Consider the following 17,138-nt stretch of genomic DNA (forward strand, 5'->3'; position numbering starts at 1 on the left):
GTCTCTGAGCCATGACATTCTTCTGGTGCCAATGTCAACTGCAGCTATGTGGACCGCCATCTCAAATACATCATAGGTGGAACGCACTTCGTGCTTCCTGGCCTCGAGACACAGCAGAATAAAGGCCGAGAGGGCCCCCTGTTGTTGAGGTAGGCCCTCTGCGAAGTGCTGGACCCATTTCCAGAGATTTCGGTTGTACTGGGTCATACAGAACTGGTAGGTGGCGATGCGGGCCACCAGCATGGCACCTTGAAAGACTTTCCTGCCCAGGGCATCCAAGCTCCCTGTGCTCACGTCCCGGAGGAGCAGAGGCATAGGTGCGGGAGCGCCAGGCATTTTTCAGGGCGGACTCCACGACCACCAACTGGTGGCGTCAGCCTTTCTATTGAAGGGGGAGATCGCATTTGGGAGCATCCCATTTCTGAGGATGAGATCCTTGAAAATGTGGATAGGAACTGCCTCGATTTCCTTAGGAGCGTCAAAGAACTGAAGAAACTCCAGCATCTTATGTCGTGCGTCCTCCTCAGTGAGCAGTTGAAAGGAAATGGCCTCAGCCACGGCTGACAAATCCTGCAGAGGACAAGTTCGAGGGGCGACCGGTGCCGTTCCTCCGGAGAGGAAGGCTCCGAGAGGGGGGTCATCCAAATAAACGAAGGACTCAGTGGAGTCATCACCCCAAGTGTCATAAGGCCCTTCCTCTACACTGGGACTAGCGTGCCGTGGGCAAGGTCCGTGAGAGGCTTCGAGGGCTCCGCGGGAATCGACAGCTCCCCTGGCGTCAAGGGGACCGGAGGCCATGGGAGGCTGGGAGGACTTGGCAAGGGCTTGGGGATCCATGGTCTAAGAAACAAGGTACTGGCCGTATCTTCCTCCTCGGAGAACCCAAGAATCGGGAACGCTCCCGGTGGAGGGCATCGGTGGCCGCTAGAGAACAGAGGGTCCCTCGGGCACCAGCTGTGTTGGAAGGGTGCCCAGAAGAAAGTCCAGATGCTCCAGCAGGGGTGCTAGCATCAATGGTGGAGGCTTGGGCACTGGCAGCTCAATGCTCTGGAGAGCCTTAAGCACCACAGACTGCACCCTGCGGCCAACTACTCCTGAAAGTCCGGAATGGCCAGGACAGAGAGGGGGACGAGGCGTCATCTGCTCTTCCTCAGGTCTCCGAGGTGGCACGGTACCCAGCACAGGTGTCTGTGGGGAACGCCTAGGACTACCGAGGGGGCATGGGAGGATGGGACCTCCGATGGCTGGTGTTACTTTGGTGGCGGCCCGGCGGTTGCCAGTGCGGCTCCGGAACCAGAGCCGTACATCGACAGCGACCGGTGGCGATGCTTGCAGGATCTCTCTCTGTGCTCGGCCTGTCTTTCCCTGGCGCTGAAGAAACGGAAGATCCTGATGTCCAGGACAGCGGGGAAATCATCGATCTATCACCGTCCCTACGATCCTTGGAGATACTGGCGAGAGGAACAGCCAGGGGAAGCGTGTCAAGGGATTCCCCGCGACCTCTTGGAGTCAATGAAGCCAACGCAGGAGTAGACTTCAGGGCCCCGAAAAGTTTCTCCATCTTATCAAGGCGCGCACGATGTCCTTTGGGTGTCATCTGATCACACAGACTGCACCCTCAGACGTCATGCGAGGGCCCCCAGGCAGAGGATGCAAACCTCATGCGGATCTGTAATAGACATGGTCCGTGGGCAATGGGGGGCACAGAGGAAAACCGGTTGACGCCATAAAAAAAACACACATGGCATGTGGTCGATGACCAGCAGTCACTGTACAGCGAAAAGTCGGGAATCGACCTCAAAGTTGGAAGAAAGGTAGAAAAAACAAACTACCACATCGAGGAGGCACCAACCGTGAAGGGGGACCAGACGAGGAATTTGGAAAAAAGTAAAAAATTATCAAGAACAGAAAATTGAGAGCTCCATGAGCCGCAAGGCAACTGCACCACAGAAAAGAAGAGACTGAAGGGGGACCTTGCGGGGACACGCAGATAGCAGCATACTGGGCATGCTCTGTGTGCTGGTCAAAGCTTCTAGAAACTTTGACAAAAGTTTTCCAAGCCGGGCTCCATCAAATGATGTCACCCATATGTGAGGACTACCATCCCTGCTTGTCCTAGGAGAAATAAATGAAACCATCATCCCAGCAACTTGGCTAATGTGATCCATGCTTCTGGCAAGGAATAGGTGAAAGTGATTGGATCAGGTAGAAAGCTGACAAGCTTACCAATGAAGGGAAACTACTGCTGATGTACAAAAGGCAGTCTCAGAAACTTCCTTTTCAGCACTCACCCAGCAGGAAATTCTGCACATCACTTGTTTCTCATCATTGAGTAGGCAAGAAAGGGGAAACGGCCCAAGAGCAGATGAGAGTCCATACTTTATGCAAAACAAAGGACCCAAGTTGCAGGTATAAAACAGAGTATTTCTATAGCATGATTCTGGTGTCATTTTAAACCCCTTAAATTTGTTTTTATGGCTATTCTGCTAACTCAATGCATATACTTAATTGAGCTACATGAAATGCAAAAATCATGTTTATCAAATGCCTATTTTTGCAAGTAATATAATGCTTTTCCAGTGTTATAAGCCCTCCATGAGGAATATCACCACCAAAATTCAACTCTTCCTTCTTGAACACACAACCAGAATTTTTAGCTACTCTTTATCACATCCAGCTTAGACTACTACAATCTCCTCACATTCTCATTACAATCTATCCAAAATTCAGCTGCATGACTTTTCACCAGTGTGGCTATACCCACATAATCCCTCTTCTCAAGTCATTTCATTGGCTCCCTATCCATTTCCATATATAGTTCAAGCTCCTTATACTCACCTACAAGTGTATTCATTCTGCAGCTTCTCACCATCTCTCATCTCATCTCTCTCCCGAAACCATGGTGAAACCCAATCAACAGGCAAGTCATTCTTATCTATGCTATTCTCCTCCACCAACTACAGACTATTACTTGCTGCACTGTATGATCGGAATAAACTTCCTAAGGCTCCCTCTAACCTTATTCAAATCCAGCCTAAAGACCCACCTTTCTGAGGCTGCCTTTAACTCTTAACATTAGAATCTCCTGTTTACAGCCTTATTGGATTTAACCATTTTCTTACTAAATGTAATTCCAAGTCTCTTTTGTCCTTATGTTTGTCTTGATTAGACTAAGGTTTACAAAGCAGGGATGTCTCTTATGAGTATTTACTTTAGATTTTTATATTCTGCTTTTCAGTACTTCAATGTCTATAATCAAAGCAGATTTCATTCAGGTACTATAGGCATTTCCCTATCCCCAGAGGGCTTACAATCTAATTTTATACCTGAGGCAATGGAGGGTACAAAAGGTCACAAGGAGCGACAATGGGATTTGAAACCTTGTTTCCCTAGGTCATAGCCTGCTGCTGTAAGCCACTAGGCTCTCCTGCACTCCAGTGTATTTGTACAGTGCTGCATGCATCAAGTAGCACTATAGAAGTGATGAGTAGTAACAGCAGTAGAATGCATTTTGTCAGCATAATATTTCAGGAGCTGGCATCAGATAGTAAAACAGTCTTTAAAATATAATAGCAATTATAAATTCACTTTTCTAATCTATTTTATTGTGCAGTAACTGAATATATATAATTTTTAACCACTCAACTGTATACATCTGACCTGGAAGTCAATGAGATTACCTACCTGTAGCAGGTGTTCACCGATGGACAGCAGGATGTCAGTCCTCACAAAAGGGTGATGAAATCAGATGGAACCCAGCACAAAACTTTTATTTTGAAGATTCTAGACCTTTCAAGCATGCTTTACTGAGCACAGTCACCTCCCTGCCTCCCAGGAAGGGCCCCCCCCCCCCCCCCTCAAGTCCATGATAAAGTTAAAACAGAGAAACCAACTCCCAAGGGAGGCAAGAGGGAATCCTGAGGACTGACATCCTGCTGTCCACTGAATACCTGCTATAGATAAGTAACCTCCCTTTCTTCAAGGGCAAGCAAGATGGCAGTTCTCATAGAGTGATATCCCAAGCTACAAGCTGCTCAAAAACGAGAGGAAAAACATCCAACTGTGAAAGGCAACATCTGACTGGCAGAAAAAAACCACTCTATCCCCCCCCCCCTTTGTCCTCTGTTAAAGCTCAATTCTTTTTTTTTTTTGGGGGGGGGGGGGGGGGTGTAGCCAGACCCATAAATGGCTCTAGAAAGGAAAGGAGTTGGGTTCTACATCCCAGAGACCTGTAGAACAAACAGTTACAAAAACCCACTGGGTAGCAATGGCCCCTGCCAAAGACAAGGGCGTGATGTGAACTTATGGCAAGAATCCCACTTTGCCGCACAAAACACAATAGTGAGAGCTCCTTCACAGCGAATCCTGACATGCCCCACTAGGCCTGGGTCCACCTAGGCACAGATCACTAACCAAAAGATAAAGAGCTCTTGGACCAAGATTGCACAGTTTACTTCAGTGTAGGAAAGATAGTTCAATAGGGAATCTAGAGCTAGACAGCCCTCCAGAAAGCAAACTGTGGATCACTAGCATCTGAAGAGCAACAGATTGTGTACACATAGCTATGCTCACTGTTTGGCCATGAGACAGGCATAGAATCCAAGTACTTGCACTGAAGAAGTGGGAAAAAAAAAGCATCAGAGTCAGTAACTGACCTCACCTGCTGAATGACTACAACAAAAGTCCTGACCTCCCAGGTAAGGAGTGGAAACAAGAGGCATGAAAAGAGCAACCCCTGAGTAGGAGCACCATGCCAAAACCCCAAAATACAACGGTAAGCTTCGACTGAAGTCCACTCAACTAAACACTCCTATGATGGGTATGTCCTCTTACACAGCAGAATAAGCCCAGGCGAAAGGAAGCACAGAGGTCAACCAATCAATGTATGGAAAGCTAAAGGCATTTCAACCAGGATTCTGGCCAAAGTCAAAGAAAGAATTATTTACTTTAAATTGATGCAATGCTTTAAGACCATTCCCTTTCACATCATGGTTTCTCTCCTGACATTCTGACTGGAAGTCCAAAGAAGTAAAGAAATACAAGGAGACCGACTCCAGGGCTGACGTCAGATTGAAATCTGATCTGTCTCCAACTGCTAACAGGAGTACACTATACCCATTGGTCCTGAGTCCATCTGCTACACACTAGGAAAGCAGTATTTATTAAGGAATTGAATTAGACTCAGTCAGGTTGCACAGCAACTAAGATGTCATGCAGCTGGCAGAAAGTTGAGAGGACGAGAAGAAATAAAAATAAAAACTACTGAAGGAAAAAAAGAAAAATAGCAGCAGCTCCAGAAAAATCATAACAAAAACCGAAGAGAGTTCAAAGTTGAATACCATGACCATACGGCTTCGTGGAAAAGAAAAGACTGAGGGACTCTGCCTAGGGGGCAGGGTGATAATTAAGGCTGCAAGTGCTCAGTAGGGCATGTTTGAAACCTCTAGAATCTTTGAGGTGAAAGTTCGGGGCTGGGTTCCAAGTGATGATGTCACCCATATACAAGGATTGCCATCCTGCTTGTCCTCAGAGAAATAAGTGAATGTACTAAAAGAAATTAAATATGAATTCTTCAGAAGGCTTGTATTCAAAGCCAAGCATTTAAGGCTAAAATGAAGAGAAGTGTGTGTAAATTGTATTGCAGAAGCAGAAACAATGAAGCATTCTTTTTGATCCTATTCCATATTCAAAGGTTTTGGGGGTAACTATGTAGACAGCAAAAAAGAGCACAGATCTTGTAATGTAATCTGGTTTATGGAAAAGTTTTAAAGTCTGATACTGACCTGTTGCTGGGAATTGTAGTCAAATAGTCCCATAGCAGCGCCTGAAGAATCCATTTGCACCTGATTTCCAGGATAGTCAAACTGCAAAGAATCAAGTCCAACTTGTTCCATAACATCAAGGTTCTGAGTTTCAGGGTTTGAAAATTCTTCTACTAGAGGTTTGCTGGCTGCAGAGTTAGGAAGCTGTCCTAAGCCTTCTGCGCTGTTGGGGTTAGTACCCAGACGCTCAGCTACTTCTGTTGGGGAGGCTTGCCGGCTTCCGGGGGTACGACTGTAAGGGAAAAAGTTTTTATAACCACAGATCCTAAAGTTTTGACCAGCAAGACAACAAAAGTGGCCACAATCAGAAAACTGTCAAAAGGACCACAGAGAAGTGCAAGAAGTGTAACAAACGTGAAAGAATTAGGTTTAACAAGAATCCAAGACTGAACAAATGTTACATCTAAATGAGCAGTCAACATGATGAAACCTGAGAATGCTCTACAAAACCAAATGCCAAAACAGCATAACAGAATAAGCCATCTTCATTTTTCTTTCACCTGCACTACAAAATCCATCACAAAGTTTAAACACATTCTCTATACATAAAGCAAATGTTGCTTACCTGTAACAGGTATTCTCACAGGACAGCAGGATGTTAGTCCTCACATATGGGTGACATCACAGGATGGAGCCCAATCACGGAAAACTTCTGACAAAGTTTCCAGAACTTTGACTGGCCCCTACTGGGCATGCCCAGCATGGCACTAACCCTGCAGCCAGCAGGGGTGCCCCTTCAGTCTTATTTGAAAGATACAGGCAGTGCCGAAAAATAAAACAAAACGTTACGAACCCAACACCGTGGGGAGGCAGGCGGGTTTCGTGAGGACTAACATCCTGCTGTCCTGTGACAACACCTGTTACAGGTAAGTAACATTTGCTTTCTCACAGGACAAGCAGGATGGCAGTCCTCACATATGGGTGACTACCGAGCTGAGGATGTCCGAACCTGCACCATATGTACCCAAAGCGTGCAACAGGCACAACTGGGGTGGAATTTGGGAGAGGGCATCCTAAACCCCACCGGGCAGGCGGAAGGGTGTTGGTACATCATGTTGTAAACAGGTTACGAAGGACAGACTGGCCGAAGATGGAATCCTGTCTTCCGGCTTTGTCCAAGCAATAGTGGGCTGCAAAGATGTGGAGAGAACTCCAGGTTGCAGCACCGATCGGAGGTGTACTACTGAAGTCGCCATGGCCCTCACAGAGTGTGCTTTAACATGGTCTTGAAATGGAATGCCTGCTTGCTGATAGCAAAAGGATATGCAGTCCGCCAACCAGGAGGAGAGAGTCTGCTTACCCACAGGCTTTCCCAACTTGTTAGGGTAGAAAGAGACGAACACTTGAGTGCTTTCTCTGTGGGCCACTGTACGGTCTAGGTAAAAAGCTAGAGCCCATTTACAGTCAAGGGTATGCAGAGCCTGCTCTCCTGGGTTGGCATGGGGCCTGGGAAAAAAGGTAGGTAGTATAATGGATTGGTTTAGATGAAAATCCGAGACTACCTTGGGTAAGAATTTAGGGTGAGTGCGGAGTGCCGCCCGGTCCTGCAGAAGTTTAGTGTAAGGTGGATAGGTAACTAGGGCCTGCAATTCACTAACTCTGCACGCTGAAGTGATTGCCAAAAGGAAAATCACTTTCCATGTGAGATATCGGAATTCACAAGAGTGAAGAGGCTCGAATGGTGGTTTCATGAGCCAACCCAGAACTAGAATAAGGTCCCAAGAAGGGGCCCGGAGGACGTAATGGAGGCTTGATATGGAGCAAGCCTTTTAAAAAGCGTGTTACAAGGGGTTGTACTGATATAGGAACATCCCCGATACCCTTATGGAAGGCGGCTACTGCACTGACATGCATTCTGATGGAAGAGGTCTTTAGACCTGATTCTGACAAATGCCAAAGATAGTCCAGAAACTTCGGGTTTGGATAGGAAAAGGGGTCAAGGGACTGAGAAGAGCACCATGACGTGAAGCTTTTCCATTTGTAAGAGTAAGATTTTCTAGTGGAAGGCTTCCGCGAAGCAATCAAGACACAGGAAACTGGATCTGAAAGGTTAAGGGGTTGAAGTATTAACCTTTCAACATCCATGCCGTCAGGGACCAGGCTTGAAGATTGGTATGGCGTAGGCTCCCGTCGTTTTGAGTGATCAGGAGCGGGTCCTTTCCCAAGGGAATGTGCCTGCGGATGGAGAGATCCTGAAGTATTGGAAACCACACTTGGCGAGGCCAGTGAGGTGCTATCAGGATCATGGTTCCCTTGTCCTGACAACTTCACGAGAGTCTTCGAGAGAAGAGGAAGTGGAGGGAATGCATAAAGCAGACCAGCTGCCCATGAGAGGGAGAATGCGTCTCTGGGCTGAGAGTGTTTGCTGCGAATGAAAGAGCAGTAGTTGTCCACTTTGTGGTTCTGAGGGGACGCAAAGAGGTCTATCTGAGGATATCCCCATTGTTGAAAGATGGAGTTCGCTACTGAGGGGTTGAGAGACCACTCGTGCGGTTGAAAGATGTGACTCAGCTGGTCTGCCAGCACATTGCCCACTCCCGGCAAGTAGGTGGCCTTGAGGTACATCAAATGGGAGAGGGCTTCCGCCCAAATCTGCGCAGCTTCCTGACACAGAAGGAAGGAGCCTGTGCCTCCCTGTTTGTTGATGTACCATATGGCCACCTGGTTGTCCGTCCGAATTAGGATGACCTGATTGGACAGGCGATCCTGAAAAGTCCTGAGAGCATATCTTATTGCTCGAAGTTCCAGGAAATTTATCTGGTGTTTGGCTTCCTCTGAAGACCAAGAGCCTTGTGTTTGCAGATGGGCTCCCCACCCGAGGTTGGAAGCATCGGTGGTGAGAATGATTTGAGGATGCGGAACCTGGAAGGGCAATCCCTGGAGAAGATTGTTCTGATTTTTCCACCAGGCGAGGGGCAGACGGAGTGAGTCGGTGATGTGGACAATGGTCGACAGAGGCTGAATAGCTTGAGTCCATTGAGACCCGAGAGTCCAGTGCATGAGCCTCATGGCCAAGCGGGCCATTGGTGTGACATGGACTGAGGTCACCATATGTCCCAGGAGGACGAGAAATTGGCGTGCAGTCGCAGCATGCTGAGACTGCAATTGGTAAGCAAGAGACACGATCGTCAGTGCTCATTGTCGAGGCAGGAAAGCCTTTGCCTGTAAGGTGTCCAAGTCTGCCCCAATGAACGATAAGGTTTGAGATGGGACTAAGCAGGATTTGTCGTAGTTGACGAGAAACCCTAATGAAATTAGAGTGTGTAAGGTTAGATTGAGGGACGACAGAGCAGCTTGCTGAGTGGGAGCCCTGATTAACCAGTCGTCCAGATAGGGGAAGACGTGAACACCTTGTGTCCTAAGGAATGCTGCGACGACTACGAGGCATTTTGTAAAGACTCGTGGAGCAGGCGCTAGGCCGAATGGAAGCACTCTGTATTGATAGTGCTTGAGGCCTACCAGGAATCTCAGTTATTTGCGATAAGCTGGACTTATTGCAATGTGGGTGTATGCGTCCTGGAGGTCCAGAGAGCAGAACCAGTCTCCTCTTTGTAGAAGAGGTAGAAGCGAGCCCAAGGTGACCATCTTGAACTTTTCTCGCTGGAGGTACTTGTTGAGGGCCCATGGATCTAGAATAGGACGGACGCCTCACGATTTTTTGGGGATTAGGAAGTACCGGGAAAAGAACCATAGGCCTTGCTGAGAGTATGGAACAGGTTCTATTGCTCTTGACTGGAGGAGGAAGACCTCTTTATCCAGAAGAACAGTGTGGTCGGATGTTCTCCACGTCTGCAGAGGTGGGGAGTCCAGTGGCAGGGCGAGAAAGTTCAGATGGTAACCCAGAGCAATGATTGCCAATACCCATTGGTCGGTAGTGACTGAATGCCACATGTTGTGAAAGTGGCACAGTCGACCTCCCACTGGTATGTGCGACAAAGGAATCTGGCTGCTGCTCTCCAAGTGGAAGTCAAAAACCAGAAGCAGGCCCCGGCTGGGGAGCTGTTTGTGGGTTTGACGAAACTGAGGTTTCTGATAAGGTCTCGTAGCACGGGATCTGACCGGTGGTGGGTAGGACTTTCGGGGATGGTAGAACGACTTTTTGGAGTCCTTTCTAAAGGGCTGCTTTGAAGAGAAGTCAGAAGGCATCGAAGAGAGCTGTTTTAGGGTCTCGTGATGGTCTTTTAGTTCAGCCACCGTCCGTTGGATCTGTTCGCCGAACATATCTCCTACACAGGGCAGGTTGGACAACCGGTCTTGCACTTTTGGGCGAAGGTCAGAAGACTTGAGCCAGGCCCACCGTCTCACTGAAATAGCAGCCGCAGACATTCTGATAGAGGTGTCGAAAATGCCATAAGATGTTCTGATCTTATGCTTGCCTGCCTCAAAACCTTTGCTTACAAGGGTAGTTGGTCTTGGAATTGCTGAGGCAGGGAGTCTGAAAAGTCCTGTTATCTGCTTAAATATGGCCCTGTTATATTGGGTCATATAAAGCTGATAGGCAGCAATTCGGGAGATGAGCATGGCCCCTTGGAATACTTGGTGTCCAATGTTGTCCAGGAATTTTTGTTCCTTACTAGGAGGGGTAGATGAGTGAGGTTTTGACCTCTTTGCTCTCTTTTGCACAGACTCTACCACGATGGAGTGGTGATCAAGCTGTGACTTTTGAAAACCTGGGGCTGACTATACTAAATAAGTACGTCAGCTTTTCTATGTTCTGGAGCAATTGTTCCTGGATTTTCCCAGTTTTTTGAGGAGATCAAGAAGAACCTGATGAACGGGAATAGAGGTTATTACCTTGGGGGCATCCAGGAACTGGAGCAACTCCATCATCTGGTGCATATCATCCTGTTCTGTCTGCAATTGAAAAGGAACCAATTCAGCCATTTCCTTCACAAAATTTATAAATGAGAGGTCCTCTGGAGAACGCTTTCTACTCTCAATGGGTGAAGGTGGTGAAGGTAAGTCATCGGTGTCTGATGAGGTATCACCACCCCAGGTATCATAAGGGTCAACACCCTTTCCTCTAGGAAGTAGAGGGGGACAGGGTGGTGGGATACCTGAAGGACCAGGTCTGGGCTCTGAAGGAATTGGAGGAATTATCGGAGGCACAGACAATGGCATCGAAGGTATCGGTACAGGCAGCGAGGGCATCGATGGATGGCTCGGTGGTGCCAATGGACGTATCAGCACAGATAGTTGGATCGGTGGCGAGGGACGTATAGGCATCGATGGCTGAGGCATAACTCCGGATGGAGGAATGCGGAACGGTGTTTCTCCTCCCAATGATGCTGTCAGTGGGGAGGGCATCGGAGCCATCGGAGACCTGGGATCCATCGATGGAAAGCGGCCATGAGGGCTTCCATCCTGGATAGCAGCGGTGCCAGCGCTGCCGGAATTGGGTCTATGATCAGTTCCACAGTCTGTGCCGGTGTCTGTGCCAGAGGAACCTGAAGACGTTGCATCGCCTTGTCGGCCTCCTGGACCATCCAAGTCCAGTTCTTCTCGGAGACATGGAGCAAGCAGCCCCGGCTCCGGAACAGAAGACGGAGGCAGAGGCATAGCCGGAGGGACCACCGTTACAGGCGGCGTCGCAGCTCCCGATCGGGTGAGTGTTGCCTCGGAGACCCGGTTGCAGGAATGGTTGGTTCCTTTCCTGGACAGGGTTTTTCCGACAGCATCTCAGACGATGGCAAGGTCGATGATTTCGCTCCCTCGATGGTCCGAGTCTTACGGTGTCGATGGCGATGTTTTTCCCTGCGATCCCCTCGATCCTGAGGGGGAGTAGAGGGTGTCAATGGCCAAGTAGTCATCTATGCCGGTTAGTCACCAGTCTGTGGTCGATGCTGGCAAGAAGTCGACGGTGCCGTTTCCGACAACGTCCATGCGATGGATGGAGTCGGGGTTTGAGCACGGAAGAGAAGTTCCATCTTCTCCATTCTGGCCTTGCGACCCTTCGGTGTCATTAGGGCACATTTGGTGCAGGTCAGGACATCGTGCTCGCGTCCTAAACACATTACACAGACTTTATGGGGGTATGTGATAGACATGGTGCGGGTACAGTCAAGGCATAGACGAAACCCCGATGCCATGGCAAAAAATTTAGCCGCGGTACGGTCGACGGCCAGTAGGCCGCGAAGGTCAAACTCGACGGTAATCGACAGGAAACGGGTCAAAACTTGCCGGAGTTATAAAAGGTAGAAGAGGGACCCCTGTGGGGCAACTTAACTTTTAGTAATTCCGAGAGGAAAATTCCTGTCAGGAATCTCTTCAGAACTCCTTTACCGCGAGGCTACTGCTGCGTGGAAAAAAGAAGACTGAAGGGGGACCCCTGCTGGCTGCAGGGTTAGTGCCACGCTGGGCATGCCCAGTAGGGGCCAGTCAAAATTCTGGAAACTTTGACAGAAGTTTTCCGTGATTGGGCTCCATCCTGTGATGTCACCCATATGTGAGGACTACCATCCTGCTTGTCCTGTGAGAAAACATGTGCCAGATATACACAAATTAAAAACTTACTTAAATTCTTTACAGTCTGCATCCATTCCATTTGGTAAGCCTCGGCCATTTAATTTGGTAAGATCATCCTCCACTTGCTTAAGATCTTGTTTTTTCTCCTCAAATGGAGAAGCTTTCCCTTTTAGATCTTTCTCTGGTCCATCTGTATCAGTAACTCTAGTGCCCTGAAGAAAAGGATATTATTTTGTAATTCTGAGACAATTATCACACCACTTATTTAACTTTTCAAGGACCCTGTCCTTAGGAAACAGTATAAGGGAGAGATGCTCATTTTCCCCCTTATACTACCCTCTGCTAGGTTTAGAAGCCACACAAATATGGTGATAAATGCTGTGCTAAACATAGCACAGCATTATTCCCTGATTATTTGATGTTATTCAGAATTTCATGCAATCTCTTGACTTCTTAATGGTTGCTATTTAGTTCACCATCTTTTCAAGGTATATGATACTGGCAAAACTGAGCTACTGAGTCTAAGAATATTTGATGAAAATAAGCAAGAAATAGATATGCCTTTTCATTTAGTTGGCTTAATAATTCTTTGAAGGGTTATACTGAATATTCTTCTGAGAACATTATTTATATATGAGATGCTACCCTATCACCTTACTAAAGGAATTATTTTTTAGGGAGTTGAACAAGGTCATTACTGAATTTATATGGCATCATAAAGAATGGAGATATTACTTACCTGATAATTTTATTTTTCTTAGTGTAGACAGATGGACTTAGGACCAATGGGTTAATGCTCCCCTGTTAGCAGATGGAGACGAAATCAGGTTTCAAAGCTGATGTCACCTTAGATACACCCCTGCAGTAACCTCAGCCCCTCAGTATTCTCTCCAAAAGCCATTGTGAACATACTATTGAAAAAACTTGATTATAATTAGATCAAAACGATTAAAAATGATAAATGAAACTGTACTCAACCAAACAATGAATCCCGGCAAGATTATAGATCTAGGGACTGGGTGACAGCTTACCCGTAACCTCTGGGAATCTATATTCACTTCACGGATGATTCCTTGGCACCATTCTAGGGCAGCCGTGGGCAGGATATTGAGTCTGTCTGTCTACACTCAGGAAAACTAAATTATCAGGTAAGTAATGTCTCCATTTCCTAGCATGTAGCCAGATGGACAGGACCAATGGGATGTACAAAAGCTACTCCCAGTCGGGATGGGAGGCTGCCCGTGGTCCGTTTAGCACCACCCTAGCAAAGGCTGCATCCTCTTGGGCCTGAATGTCCAGGCGATAGAACCTGGAGAAGATATGTAAGGAAGAACATGTCGCCACGAGACAGCAGCTTAGCTTCCGCTGATACTGCCTGAGCCCTAGTGGTATGAGCTTTAACCTGAAAAGGAAATGGCTTTCCTGCCTCTACATAAGCTCCCGTGCCACCTCCTTGATCCAGCAAGCTATGGTACCCATGAAGCTGGTTTGCCCTGTCCCCTTCCGCCATGAAGAACAAAATGGTCCATCTTGCGTACCTGTTCTGAAAGTTCCAGATATCACATCAAAAACCTACTGACGTTTAAATGGCGGAGGTGGTTTTCTTCCGTGTCCTTGTGCCTATCTAGGGGCAGCAACGAAATGGACTGATTCATATGGAACTTTGAGACTACCTTGGGACAAGAAGGATAACAGTACGAAGTTGTAACACTCCTGGGGTCATCCGGAGGAATGGTTCCCTACATGACAATGCCTGTAGTTCAGAAATGTGAGGACTACTATCATGCTTGTCCTAGGAGGATGTGTTTTTTTTTTACCGACAGCGCAGAGGAGAGACACTAACTGTGAAGGGGGACCAGACGATGGAATGAGAAATACCATCGATTTAGATACAAAAAACAAAAAAGCATAACTCCATGGAAAACTGAAGGGGGACCTCACATGGATGCGCAGATAGTGGCATGCTGGGCATGCTCAGTGTGCCAGTCAATGTTCTAGAAACTTTGAATTTTCCATGCTGGGTGCCATTGGACAATGCCACCTATATGTGAGGACTACCATCCGCTTGTCCTAGAAGAGAACAATTGCCACCTAGAGAATTAAACATTTTTGTTAAGGGAGGAACAAGTACAGATGAAAATTTTTGAGAGAAGCAGGCTATAAAGCCATCAAGTCCCAGCGATTTGCCATCTTTTAACTGCTTTATCACCATGGCAACCTCTAATTGAGAAATCTCCTTCTCTAAGTGAAGTCTTTGGGCTTCGGCTAATATAGGAAGAGAGACATCTGCTAAAAATTGATCTATGAATGCCGTTCTCAATGGAGGTATTAGTGCTATACAAATCTGAACAGAATCGCAAGAACCTCAGACAGATATCCTTATTTGCCGTCAATATTATCCAACTCATCCTTAAGCTTCACTACATTATTTTGTAGTTTTCTTGCCTTTAGTTTATTAGCTAACAACTTGCCTGCGTTGTTACTTCCTTCATAATATGTCTGATGAATCATGTCTAATTGGTGAGCAATCCTCGTGGAGTCCAGCTCAGCTAATTTTGTTCTGCAGCTCTCCAACTAGCGGGAACAAGATTGGGAAGCCATCCTCTGATGTGTTTGCTCCAATTGAGCTAATTGCTTCATTAAGAATAACCTATCTTTATCAGTGGACTTAACATAGGAAGCCCTAGCAATTAGCTTCGCCCGCAACACTGCTTTTAAACAATCCCATATAACAGGTGACATGTCCTCATTATCATTGATGTCCAGGTAGTCCTGAATATCAACCCGTAGTTGAACTACAAATGTCTCATCTTCCAATAAACTATCATGAAGTTGCCAGTGAAGTTGGCTCTTATCATAATTATAGAAAACCAGGGACATCCGAACAGGGGCTTGATCAGATCAGGATATGGGCTCTATGTCAACCACTAAAACTCTATTCACAAGCCCTTTATCCAGAAATAGTAGGTCAATTCTAGAATAGGATTTATGTGCCTTAGAGAAAGAGGTATAATTCCTGGAATGAGGGTAACAAGACCTCCAGACATTGATAAGGTTTCCCTTAGATATAGATGCCCTAAATAAGTAAGGCAGTCACTCGCAGCAACCGTGCTGGATCCCGAGAGTTATCGGGCAACTATAATATTACAATAAACCCTATCAATACATGGCCCTCAGATCAAGCAGAAATGTTCCCATCCAAGATAGAAAACAAAAAACCCCTGTCTTGTATTAGTTGCATACAAGTTCACAAGCATATATTTCTTACCCCCCACTAAGATCACCAAAATGAGGAACCTGCCATTAGGGTCCTTATAGCATGAAACATACTCAAAAATAAAATCCTTTCTAAAAAGGATACCTCCTCGTGTGTATTTGGCCTCTTTGGAGCATGTTGTCCAGTATTGAAAAGGGTACATGTCAAAACTCATGAGACATTCGCATCTGCTTTTTAAGTGTGTCTCTTGTACAAACACTATCGAAACCTGCAAACTATGCAGATCAGAAAACAATAACCGCTTCTTACGGTAAGAGTAACATTTAAAGATAATATTTTAAAGGAGGTCATGGTGAAATATATGCTTCAGAAAAAATGCAGATTAATGGAGGTACATTGAGAACATGAACAGGGACACCCGTTCCAGGCAGAGCAAAATAATAGCTTCTATAAACAAAATCATTGCAAAACCCCCTCATATAGATAGACTCTGTTCACTAACACCAACCTAGAAAACCTTACACATACTAAAATCCCCCAACCCAAGCTACCCCCTCCCCCCAATGAGAACCCACTCAAAGTGGCAGTTCCACTTTGAGTGGTAGTCGTCAAAAAGGTCTTCGGACTCCCACCCCATCGGCTTTATAAAAATTTGTAAAAAGAGCAGCCATTGCAATAATAAAGGGAAAAGATTAGCAAAAAGCAAACATAAGAATCGGCTTAGAAAACAGAATATCCCAGGCAACAACCCAATCATTCAACCTCATAGGTAAGCAGCACATGAAGAGAGATTTAAAAGAAGAGAATTATTAAAGTCATGTATTTTCAGTATCTGGTATAGCCTCTTTGGAATTTCTATAAAGATGCCTGCCACCCTTCCCAACTCTTTGCCAGCAAGGCGCTTTGACCTTCTGCGGGATCATGGTCAAGGGCTTTTGAGCAGTCTTGAGTATCTAATAACCATCATCTTGTAAAATCATTGTGGCTTCGGTGCTCAATTGTACCCAATGAGAGGAGCATCTGATAGAAAACCAAAGCCCGAACAGATAAAGCCAATGGTAGTGAATCTGCTCTTTATGAAGAAGGCTGGTAATTGATCTCATATCTTGCCTTTTCCAGAGCGTAGTGGCCGAGAGGTCCGCAAATATTGAAGTTTCATGGCCTTCCCAATGCACATGTGTTTGTTTTCTGGCCAAGTTAAAGACTTTCTCCTTGGCTGCGTAGCTGTAAAAACACGGTATGGTATCGTGTGGGCGATTCGCAGCTTTTTGTCCCGATGCTCTATGAGCTCTCTCTAGCTCTTAGTCTGCTGCATAGATTCCATGGTATCCGGAGCAGCCAACGACAGACCTGATGACAGATTTGCTTAACCACTGTCATGCAGTCATGGTACTCTGGGGTCTCTGGCACCCCTTGAAACCTTAAATTCAACCATCATGATCTATTTTCCAAGTCCTCAAGCTTGGTCGATAGCGAGGCTTGCATTGATTTATAATCTCCTTGCAGGCAGTGTATCTCCATGGCCTGGGATTCACTGGTAGATTAAAAATCAAATAGGCGCCTGCCCATCTCAGAAATGTCTTCTTTCCTAGTGTCATTAGGTCCAGCAATTCTTTTTTTTGTAGTTTGATATC

At 46.4% G+C, this 17,138-nt stretch overlaps 1 protein-coding gene across 7 annotated transcripts in view; it reads right to left on the bottom strand.

The window, feature by feature from the left end:
* PUM2 (pumilio RNA binding family member 2) overlaps positions 1-17,138 on the bottom strand; it is a 427,826-nt gene that overhangs the window by 269,048 nt on the left and 141,640 nt on the right. For all 7 annotated transcript variants that reach the window (XM_029595976.1, XM_029595973.1, XM_029595975.1 and 4 more), the window contains 2 exons: positions 12,336-12,499; positions 5,784-6,054 (listed from right to left, as the gene is read on the bottom strand). In XM_029595976.1, the coding sequence (XP_029451836.1) occupies positions 5,784-6,054; positions 12,336-12,499 (435 nt within the window). The remainder of the gene's footprint in view (positions 1-5,783; positions 6,055-12,335; positions 12,500-17,138) is intronic.

The sequence above is a fragment of the Rhinatrema bivittatum genome, chromosome 3, assembly GCF_901001135.1.
Source record: "Rhinatrema bivittatum chromosome 3, aRhiBiv1.1, whole genome shotgun sequence".
Taxonomy (NCBI): Eukaryota; Metazoa; Chordata; class Amphibia; order Gymnophiona; family Rhinatrematidae; genus Rhinatrema; species Rhinatrema bivittatum.